Raw genomic sequence first — 11,987 nt, forward strand, 5'->3', positions numbered from 1 at the left:
GTGCAAAGCAAAGTTGTATGAATTTCAGGTATGTTATCCCATTTAACACTTCTAGCGAACTCATGAAGCAGAGGTTATCAGAGTCACCATTTCACAGATGAGGAGACTAGGGCAGAGAGGTTAAAAGATTTGCCCTAAGTTATATAAATAGTGTCAGAGTTAGAATTCATGCCCAGCATGATGCCACATCAGAGTCCCAAACCTAACTCCTAAATAATTTTCCCACCTCGAGTTGATTTTAAGAGGTACATCAGTTTTGGAATGTGAGCTCAGTATAACACACACCTAGAGCATAGAGACATTTAGAAACAGACACAGACACAGACGCCTGTTCAAATGCACATTCCCAATGGCAAAGTGATAAGAACATATGTGAAAAAGCTTGGAAGCATCTTTGTTTCATTGTTCAATCTAGGAGGCCTAGAGCTAATGAATTAACATTGCAGGAGGGAGAAGGGGAAGGTGAGGGGGGACCAAGACCCAAGAAAGAGAATGAGAGTCAGGGATCACTGAGGAAAATAAGGTGGCTGGTGATGTGAGAATTTACCCTCTACCCCATTTCTAAGTGGTCCTATTACCAGCTGGGAGCAGCTGCCCCAAGCGCTGTGGAAGGTGGCAGGAAGGAGCAGCCAGTTACCACCTGTCACAGGAACATGTGGGTGACAGGAGGTGGCAGTCCTGTCATGCCCAGGTCCTGTCTCACAGGCTGAGGGCAAAACCCAAGGCCAGGAAAAAGGGCCTCCAGGTCAGAACACCTTCATACCCTCCTCTCCTGAGGTACTGACAGACCCAGTGCTGCCTGTGCACCCGTAAGTGTCCCTTGGGACTGAGAGTAGAGCCTTCCACAGAGGGAGCTCAGACCACAGCAAAGGGAAGGTAGGGCAGAGCCTTGAGCAGGGTAGATAGAGAGGGACAGAAAGTCTAGAAATTCTGAAGAAGGGAGATGAGCTATGAGACAGGAGAGATAGGAGACAACAAGATGATTAGTGTGTCTCTGCTTTAAATAAAATCAGTTCTATATCTTTTTAAGTTTCTCAGGTTTTTTTGGTAAGTTAAAAGTTTCTTCCTTTGAGAAGGAAGAGTTTACTTTGGTGAAATCAACCGTGTCTCTTGCCCAAAGTTTCTACTGGAGTCACAGTGACTCTCAAACAGTAGAAAAGAGGAAGCATAAATCTAGACATGCATGGATCTTACCCCCAGCACGTGTCGCTAGCAGGTCAGGAGGGGTGTCTGAGCAACTGCACCAGAAGCCCCAAAATTGGATAGTGAAAAACAAATTGAAATTTATGGTGCTAAGGTGTGGAAAACAAAGGAGGCTGTGTGCTGTAAAGGGTACATAGCATATCCCAACTTCCCACAGTTAGGTCTTGCCTCACTTCTACATTTCTAGAATGATTTGGGTAACCTGTTTTATATATATGTATATATATGCCAAGGATCATCATACAAGCTGGTTAACCCAAATATAAATGTATGTATATGTATTGTATATAATTATATGGTAATTTATATGATATTATACATAGCATATAATATATGATAATAATATATATCTGTTGAAAAGCCAGCTGCAAAATTCCTCCAAAAGGAAACCCTTATTTCTTGTTCAGCAAAGAGCACTGTCACTCCGACCTGGCTCCAAGGTGGGGTATTTTCAGAATTTGGCAGTGTGCAGAGCATGGACTCAAGTCACAATTTGTGAACGCACGTTTTGCCTTCCCCACTTAAAGTCACTGAATTACTTTGTTGATATAGCCGTCCTCTGTGCATTTATTTAGAGAAGGTCACCATGTCTGTTTTATGAGAAGTTCCTAAGCATCAAATGAAATAATGTCAGAGCATTGACAACTATTTTAGAGATAATTACCCCATGGCTTATCTTGTACATGCTTTTTAAAATGTAGGTTAAAGAATGGTAAAACAAGGGAGAACTGTGTCCTGGGTCTAACTTGCTGTGGGACTTTCCCTCAGCTCCTGAACCTGCCTGCCAAGATGTCCTGCCAGCAGAATCAGCAACAGTGCCAGCCCCCTCCCAAGGGCCCATCCAATTGCCCCACCCCCAAGTGCTTCCCAAAGTGTCCCACAAAGTGCCCTCCAGTCTCTTCCTGATACAGTGTCAGTTCTGGGGGCTGTTGCAGCTCTAGCTCCTGGGGGTGGCAGCTACTGCACAAGCCACCACAGGCGACACAGGTCCCACCATCATAGACATGAGAGCTCTGGCTGCTGCAGCCAGCCCTCAGAAGGCTCAGGATGCTGCAGCCACCCTCTGCGGGGGGGGGGGGGGGTGTTGGGGCTCTGGCTGCTGTGGAGGGGGCAGCAGTCAGTCCTCTGAAGGCTGCTGCTAAGGACCCTGGGCCAAGGAGAGCACAGTTGTGGACAGCAAATGACCAAACTCTTCCTCCAGCTCCTGGTCCTCCTGGGCCTGTCCAGTGAAGGTTTTGACCTCTGGGCTGGGAGGTCCCTCTGCCTTGGGACTCAGAAGCCTGAGTCCTCTCCCCTAATTCCACCTCCTGACGTCTGACACCAACTGAGTTGTCTGCTCTGGGATCTCCAAACCAGAGCAATCCACTCCCCAACTACTCTCCTTGCCATCTGCTTCTCCAATGAAAAACTAAAATAAGAAATTTGTTCGCCATCCCATTCTAGACTCTTCCTTGCCTATTTGCATCCCAGAATTTTTTTTTTTTTTTTCCCACCACTATTCATTCTCTTGATGCCTAGAGATTTTGGAAATCAAATTCATGCTTGTCACATGGTTGGTGATAGGAGGAGGGGGAAGAAAACGGCTCTGCCTCATACTCTGACACCATTTCTCAGACAAATCCTATATAGCTCTGCTGGAACTTGAACTTAGACTTTCTTTGGGGTCCAGACAAGTTACCAGGGTAATGCATATTCCATCCCTCTATTGGTCTCCTTTTTCTTTTCCCTTGTGACATTGCCCCAACTCATCCTCAAATTTCTTTCTCCTTCAGGCAAAAACTTTTTGAAAATTATACCTGAACTTTCTACAAATAGTTCATGAATCTTGGTTAATTCTTTTTTTTTAAACTTTATTATGTTGTGTCAGTCACCATACAGTACATCATTAGTTTTTGATGTAGTGTTCCATGATTCATTTGCATGTAATACCCAGTGCTCCATGCAATATGTAGTACCCTTAGTACCCATCATGAGCTAGCCTATCTCCTCAGTCTCTTCCCTTCTAAAACCCTCAGTTTGTTTCCTGTAGTCTATTGTCTCTCATGGTTTTTCTCTCCTCTAATTCCTCACTCTTTATTTCTCCCTTCCTTCTCCTAATGCCCTCCAAGCTATTCCTTATGTTCCACATATGATGGAACCATATGATATGAAACCATATGATAATTGTCTCTCTCCACTTGGTCTATTTTACTTAGCATAATCCCCTCCAGCTCCAAACATGTTGATACAAATGGTGGGTATTCATCTTTTCTGAATGGCTAAATAATATTCCATTGCATATATGGACCACATCTTTATCTGTTCATCTGTTGAAGGGTGTCTTGGCTCCTTCCACAGTTTAGCTACTGTGGACATTCCTGCTATGAACATTAGGGTACATGTGCCCCTTCTTTTCACTATGTCTGTATCTTTGAGGTAAATACCTAGTAGTGCAATTGCTGGGTCATAGGGGTAACTCTATTTTTAACATCTTGAGGAGACTCCATACGTTTTCCCTAAGTGGCTGTACCAGCTTGCATTCCCACCAACAGTGTAAGAGGGTTCCCCTTTCTCCACATCCTCTCCAAAATTTGTTTCCTGTCTTGTTAATTTTGGCCATTCTAACTGATGTAAGATGGTATCTCATTGTGGTTTTGATTTGTATTTCCCTGATAGCTAGTGATGTTGAACATTTTTCAACATCACGTGAAATGTTTCAAACACGTGAGTTTATCTTTGTGTATGGTGTAAAAGAATGGTCCACTTTCTTTCTTCTGCATGTGGCTGTCCAATTTTCCCAGCACCATTTATTGAAGAGACTCTCTTTTTTCCATTGGATATTCTTTCCTGCTTTGTTGAAGATTAGTTGGCCATAGAGTTAAAGGATTATTTCTGGGCTCTGTATTTTTTTCCATTGACCTATGTGTCTATTTTTGTGTCAATATTATGCTGTCTTGATGATCACAGATTTGTAATATTGCTTGAAGTCTAGCATTGTGATACCCCTAGTTTTGGTTTTCTTTTTCAACAATCCCCTGATGATTCTGGGTCTTTTTGGTTCCATACAAATTTTAGGATTGTCTGTTACAGCTCTGTGAAAAATGTTGATGGTATTTTGAAAGGGATTGCACTGAAAGTTAAATTTCTCTGGGCAGCACAGACATTTTAATAATATTTTTTCTTCTAGCCCATGAGCATGGAATGTTTTCCTTCTCTTTGTGTCTTCCTCAACTTCTTTCATAAGTGTTCTATAGTTTCTAGACTATAGATCCTTTAGCTCTTTGTTTGTTAGGTTTATTCCTAGCTATTTTATGTTTTTCAGTGCTATCATAAATGGGACCAATTCTTTAATTTTTATTTCTTCAGTCACATTGATAGTGTATTGAAATGCCAACTGATTTCTGTGTATTGATTTTTTATACTTTCATGTTGCTGAATTGTTGTATGAGTTCTAGTAATTTGGAGGTGGAGTCTTTTGGGTTTTCCACATAAAATATCATGTCATTGGCAAAGAGAGAGAGTTTGACTTCCTCTTTGCAAACTGAATGCCTTTTATTTCTTTTTGTTGTCTGATTGCTGAGGCTAAGACTGTTGAACAGTAGTGGTTACAGTGGACATCCCGGTCACATTCCTGACCTTAAGGGAAAAGCTCTCCATCTTTTCCCCATTGAGAATGATATTCACTATGGGCTTCTCATAGATGGCTTTACAATAAATATTAAAGGGAATTCTATTAAAGAAGAAAGGCCTCAAAACTAATATAGACCAGAAGTTTACAGAGACAATATATAGAAACAGATACTAAAGTAATGAGTAATGATGACACTTAAATTTATTTATTTATTTATTTATTTATTTATTTATGTCAGTCACCATACAGTACATCATTAGTTTTGGATGTAGTATTCCAAGATTCATTTTTAAAGATAACTCAATATGGATAAAAGATCTCAATTGGAGGCAAAAATCTATCAAAATCCTAGAGGAGAACATAGGAAGTAACCTCTTCAACATCGACCACAGCAACTTCTTTCAAGGCATGTCTCCAAAGGCAAAGGAAAAAAAAAAAAAGCAAAAATGTACTTTGAGGACTTGGTCAAGTAAAATGTTTCTGCACAGCAAAGGAAACAGTCAACAAAACATATCTTTCAATAGTTACTCTCAATGTGAACAGGATAAATGCTCCCATAAAAGGGAACACAGTTTTAGATTGGATAAAAAAAGCAGGACCCATCCATATGCTGTCTAGAAGAGACAAATTTTGAACATAAAGCCACCTCCAGATTGAGAGTGAGGGGATGGAGAACAATTTATCATGCTAACGGACTTCAAAAGAAAGTTGGAGTAGCAATTCCTGTATCAGAGAAATTAGATTTTAAACCAAAGACTGTAGTAGGTGTTGTAAAGGGACATTATATCATACTTAAAGTGTCTATCCAACAAGAAAAACTAACAACTGTAAATATCTATGACCCCAACATTGGAACAGCAAACTACAATGTGGTAGACAGTGTGGTCTCAGGACCCACGGGGTCACAGAAGGATTGGGGGTGTCTGAGTATCACAGAGCTCACAAGTATTAGAGCAGGGAAGCTGGCTATAGAGAAGGAGCTGAGGAGTGAGCTCTCAACTCAGGGTTATCTTAAACTGTCATCCATAGCACAGTTAGGACACTGTTCTTTGAGCAGGGACCCCCAAAGTGACAGATCTGGGGAGAACCCCCTGGAAGAGCAGCAGGGATCTGCTGGGTTTGGAGACTCCAAATGGGGCTGTGTGCCAGAGACAGAGATGCTCATCACAGGCCGGGTGAGCTCAGAGTGCAACCAGAGGCCAGGGAGACAGGAGTGATTGAGAGTTTTTCTCCAAGAGCACACTGAAGAGTGTTGTTGATTCATTATTCAACACATAGTTGTTACATATACAAATTAAAATTTAAAATGAGCATACTTTAAAATGAGCATAATTGCTTTTATATAGCAATTAAGCTTCTAAGTATGTAACCCAAGGAGAAAGAAAAGATGTGATAAAGAAAATGATGTACATACAAATGATTACAAGAAATAAAAATAATAGGAAGAGTTAGAAAAGTTGTAAGATAAAAGATCGGAAAAAGAATAATTTATATTTATATTTACCAGAGACAAATAATTTAAAATTATAATTGTAAAAGTTGTTATTTAAAATAGCAAAAATTATAGTGTTTAAAATATTAGTGTAAAATATTTTTGACAAAATGTGGAGACTTTAATGAAAGGCATTGTGGATACCAAAAAAGAGATACACCATATTCATGGATGGTTCAAAAGGAAAATTATGAAAAAAATCTTACAATCCTTCATTTATAAATGAATGAATTTAGTGATATTTCTATAAAATTCTAAAGATATTTTCTTTTTCTTTATTTTCATTTATGGCATATGACAAGCTACCTCTGAATTTTATATGAAAGAGCAAAGTTCTTGTAATTACCAACACAATCTTACGCGGGGGGGCGGGGAGCAAAGTTATGGAACCTATGTGATATCACAATTGATTACAAACTTACAGTAATCAGGCAGCAGAATAGCCTCACTGGGATAAACAAATTGGCAATGAAAAGAATGATCAGGCCAGTTACAGAGCTACACAAATGTGGAAACTCAGTCAGGACTAAGGAGGTATTTCAAATTAGTGGGGAAAATGAAATATCTGATTATGATAGACAACTGATTACCCATTTAGAAAAGAAGGTTAAAATAAATATAAAATGTATAAAAAATTCCATTCTGTGTTAAAGAAAACCTTAATTTTAAACAGAATATGAGTTTTCACAACTTTTTAAAGGAAACAGAAAAGTTCAGGTTTCTGAGCGTATGAGTGGTTGAGACTTCTTAAAGTCATGAAAAGGGCAAATAACATTGTTAATGTTGCACAGATAGGGCTATACTAAAAACAAAATACCTGCTCATCAAATTACACAATTAAAAGCAAACAAGATGAAAGATGTTCACAAATCATTTACTAATACTGTACTAGAAACCAGAATATGTGAAGAACTTACAGATCTTAACAAAAAGAGACTAGAATTTTTTTTTAAAAGAACAGATAATTCATAGAAAAGGAAACCAAATGACCAGCAAACATAAAAAGATGTTCATGATCATTACTATGCAAGAAACACATATTAGAAGTATAAGGATACATTAGTTAATGTACATAAAATGGCAGTTATTTAAGTTTAGCAACAATGTACAAAAGAGTGATTCTTATAAACCGTAAGTGGAAACAGAAATTGGCAAGAGCAAATTAGAGGGATGGGTATGATTGAAAATTTAACATCTACTTATAGATGATTAACTTGGAGAGTCTCTTCAACATTTAACCAAGTAGACACACACACAAATCCCCATAGATGAAGTATTTATACAGCAAATAGTGCAAAACAACTTCAGTGCTCATCTAAAAGGGACAGGATATCAAAATCACGCTGTGCTCATAAGGTGGATACTATGAAGCTGTGAAAATGAATAAATGACAGCTACACAGATCAACTTGAATAATACACAAAAATAATGTTTAAAGAAGAGAGCAAGTGTAGACAAGAGTCTCAAGTATTATGCCATTTCTGTTAAGTTAAAACCATACACAACACAATATTTAACCAGTGACGATTACCAGCATGGAATAAAGCATGAAGGAATAATTTTAAATTTGGTGTAAACCAGGTTGATTGTAATCACTAAATTAACATTTGGGAGTAAAGAAAGGATGTTGGGGTTGGGAGTATGGTATCCAAGAATAAGAGGCTAGGGTCCTAAGTGGCAATTGGTGGTAGGAATAAACCCACACCCTCATTTCTAAGCAGCCCTATTACAAGCTGGGAGTAGCTATCCTGAGTTCCCATGGAGGAAGGCAGGGAGGGAGAAGCTGCCAGTCACCACCGGTCACAGGACCATGTGGGTGGCAGGAGGCAGTCCCCTCATGCCCAGGTTCTGTCTCACAGGCTGAGGGCAGAGCCCAAAGCCAGGATAAAAGGGCCTCATGGTCAGGGCACCTCTATACCCTCCTCTCCTGAGGTGCTGACAAACCCAGTGCTGCCTGTGGACCGGAAAGTGTCCCTTGGGACTGAGAGCAGAGCCTTTCACAGAGGGAGCTCAGACCAGAGCAGGGGGCAGGGGGCAGGGGGGATTAGGGCCTTTGCAGTGCATGTGTGTGTGTGTGTGTTGGGAGGGGGTGGCAGTGAGTAGAGGATGAGATTGGGTTCCTGTTAGCAAAGAACAAGCCACAGGGACACTGAGGGAGGGGCAAGGAGCAAGGAAGGCTGGGAACATGAGCAGGAGCAACTGTGTGAGTGTTGACAGTACTCTAGAAAAAACAAACTGATCTGTAGTTGTTGGTCTCTGGTTGGAAGAATTTGCAGCATCTACCACCTTACCAAGCTGCAACTGTTGTCAAAAGGGAGCCTTATCTTTGAAAGCGTAACTATCCCTCCCGGGAAAAGTAAAGATGGGGACAGGGACACTCAGCCAGCAGAGAGGAAATCACAGCTGACTGACTTATTTAAGCACTCAGACAAAAGGGCTTCAGAGTTAGAGTAGAACAACTCAAATCTTGATGCTGAGGTGTTAGTTTGAGGTGAGTGTGTGCAGGATACCAGAGCAGTGGGACCAGTCAGAGGCCTGGTGCAAGTCCCAGTTTACAGTAAGTTATCTTTTGCCTCAGCTCATTCTTCCAGCCAATCTCCAATGTCCTTTGCGGGTGTGAACTTCTATGTCCCTACTGGACCGGGATATCTAGAAAGTTCTCCAAGAGGGAATGACTGTTTTCCCCAAAGAAGCAATTCCATTTCTAAACTGCTGCCTAGATTAAGTATTTCCGTGATTTTTGCTGTAGAATTTCTCCTCTAGATGTTTGATTTTGAGCACTTTTCCTTAGCATATTTTGACTTCAGTTCGCTAATTATATAACAGATGAAGCACTTCAGAGATGACATGAGAGCATTCGGAGAACTGGTAGAAATAATTAAAGTTTCTCTGTTGGCTTAACCAGGACTCCATTTAAACTGTTCATCAAATAAAGGCACTGGAAATGAAATTGCAGACAGGAAGGAGTGGGGCAGGGGGGCTCTGGGTCCTGGGTCTGACTGTGTAACTCTCTCCCTCAGCTCCTGACCCCGCCAGCCCAGATGTCCTGCCAGCAGAACCAGCAGCAGTGCCAGCCCCCTCCCAAGTGTCCCACCCCCAAGTGCCCCCCAAAGTGTCCCCCAAAGTGCCCTCCAGTCTCTTCCTGCTGCAGTGTTAGCTCTGGGGGCTGCTGTGGCTCCAGCTCTGGGGGTGGCGGCTGCTGTAGCTCTGGGGGTGGTGGCTGCTGTAGCTCTGGGGGTGGCGGGTGCTGCCTGAGCCACCACAGGCGACACAGGTCCCACCGTCGTAGACACCAGAGCTCTGGCTGCTGCAGCCAGCCCTCAGGGGGCTCAGGATGCTGCAGCCAGCCCTCGGGGGGCTCTGGCTGCTGTGGAGGAGGCAGCAGTCAGTCCTCTGGAGGCTGCTGCTGATGGGGACCCTGAGGCAAGGAGAGCAGACCTGGAAGCACAAACTGCTGAGAACATCATCTTTCTTCTGCTAGGCCTGCCTCAGAGTCTGAGAATTCCCAGAGAAGACTGAACATGCAAAGACAATATGGCAACCCTGGGGTCTAGAAACTGACCCTCTCCTGCATCCCTGTGTACTGGCCTTGAATTCTATTCCCATGTCAAAGCCCTAAGGAATTCCATGTCACAACTTCTCACACAGTGCTGTCTCACTGATGTGAAACAATAAAACTGGGAATCTACTCAACATCTGATTCTGGAATGATTGTTTCCTACTTGGGTTGCCACTGTATTCCTCTACCCTGTCCTCTGCAGGCAGTGGCCTTGGTACCTCAGGGGCCAGAGGAGCACTCTGGCCTAAATCGAGGTTAATGGAGGTAGAGTATGAAAGACAAATGCTTCCCACTCTGTTTTGTACCAGGCCCTGAAGCAGATTGCTGTGATTCAGTGTTTGGTGTCTTTTTGTAAATATAAATGTTGAGTTTCTGGTTACATTTGGGGCCTTAACTCCATCTCTGCATATTCCCCTTCCTCTGTGTACTCATTCTGCTATTCTTAATCTACCCACCAAATATCCTTCCTCCTCTACCATACATACACACACACAGAAAAGAAAAAGACAAAAATCATATTAACAAAACAAAAGAAGAAAAAATAGACATATTTTGAAAATACACATTTCCTGCTCACCTCTCCTGTACTTCATTTAGGTCCAGGTACATCCAGAAGTAAAAATTGCTGTTACATTCACCTTCCAGCAAATCTTGCCTCTTTTTTCCTCTTCTGATTCCACTAAAACCTCAATACGCTTTTCCTCCAAACACAGTCCCTATGCCACATGTATTAACTTGTCACTCTACTTCTGAGAAGCAGGCGCTCTGTACAGAATAAAGCACATGCTTCTTAAGTCCTGTATTTAAGACCTAATAGAAAGTGTTTCCAACTTAGTTTCTAAAGTTAGCCCTTCATGGTGCCCCAAGAAACCTCAGCCCCCTGCCGCACTGAACAACTCACTTTGCATAGAGTGAACTCAGACTTGCTCATCATCTCGATGCCTTTTTATCTGTGAAGTCATAGAATTTACTATCTGTAGCTTGGTATCTAGAACATTTTACATCCTCAATAAAGGGTAGCTCCTAATGTTATTGCTATCATATTGACACTGCTGTTACTATTACTACTACTACCATTCTCAGTACCACAACTACTGCCATCATCACTACTCTTAGCAGCATTACTTCTACTGTCTGAAGTCCAATTCCTTCCCTGCCATCTGGACATTTTGTAATTCTATTCCCTCCTTGAAGGCCCACTTAAAATATCATCCTTCTATAAAGCCTTCTCTGCTCCCCTAAGCACTTCGTTAAGCAGGTGGATGTTAAACAGTTTGACTAGAACCATCAGATTAACCAAGCTTAGCTTATAGTTGTCACACAAATAGAACTTTTTAATATTATGCTATTGTGGGATGCCTGGGTGGCTCAGTGGGGTAAGCCTCTGCCTTTTGCTCAGGTCATGATCTCGGGGTCCTGGGATTGAGCCCCACATCGGGCTCTCTGCTCAGCAGGAAGCCTGCTTCCCACCTCTGACTGCTTGTGATCTCTGTCTGTCAAACAAATAAATAAATAAAATATTAAAAAAAAAAAACTACTATGCTAATGTGTTTATTGGAATGATCTTCTAATTCCTAAAGGTCCAGGAAGACCTAGTGACTTTACAGCTCTTTCCAAATAAAGGAAAGTAATCTGTCTTTCTTTTTTTTTTTTTTTTTTTAAGATTTTATTTATTTGACAGAAAGAGACACAGTGAGAGAGGGGAACACAAGCAGGGGGAGTAGAAGAGGGAGAAGCAGGCTTCCCGCTGAGCAGAGAGCCCAATTTGAGGCTCTATTCCAGGATCCTGGGATCGAGCCCAATTTGAGGCTCAATCCCAGGATCCTGGGATCACGACCTGAGCTGAAGTCAGAGGTTTAACAACTGAGCCACCCAGGTGCCCTGTGATTTGTTATTTTGAAGCACAAACCCAGTCTCAGTTTGGAAATTAGGATATCCAGTGTGAGAAAGAGTCACAATGCCAGACTTGGTCTTATGGCACATTTGTCAGTCCTGTGGGTTGACTGATCACAGCATGTGAAGGGAGCCTGGTCCTCCCCATTCCCTGCCTGACATTTGTTGTTTCTTCTAACTTTCTAAACACACTTCTGACCACTGCATGGTCACTGGGGGAAGGGGAACAG

The 11,987-nt window shown here is 41.7% G+C and overlaps 1 protein-coding gene across 2 annotated transcripts; it reads left to right on the forward strand.

Annotated features, from left to right (window-relative positions):
- Positions 1–1,992: 1,992 nt before the first annotated feature.
- Positions 1,993–9,930, forward strand: LOC309843198 (late cornified envelope protein 1E-like; the record flags this gene model as incomplete). Of its 2 annotated transcripts, none has more annotated exons than XM_082688550.1 (2): positions 1,993–2,091; positions 9,380–9,930. In XM_082688550.1, 2 exons carry the CDS (start codon positions 1,993–1,995, stop codon positions 9,713–9,715), a joined length of 435 nt encoding a protein of 144 aa, XP_082544676.1. In that variant the 3' UTR covers positions 9,716–9,930. The 2 variants fall into 2 exon arrangements, with proteins under 2 accessions (XP_082544676.1, XP_082544677.1); XM_082688551.1 differs by lacking the exon at positions 1,993–2,091 and having other exon boundaries at positions 9,347–9,390; positions 9,457–9,930.
- Between the last annotated feature and the right edge of the window lie 2,057 nt (positions 9,931–11,987).

This window comes from Mustela nivalis, assembly GCF_964662115.1.
Source record: "Mustela nivalis genome assembly, chromosome: 10".
Lineage (NCBI taxonomy): Eukaryota > Metazoa > Chordata > Mammalia > Carnivora > Mustelidae > Mustela > Mustela nivalis.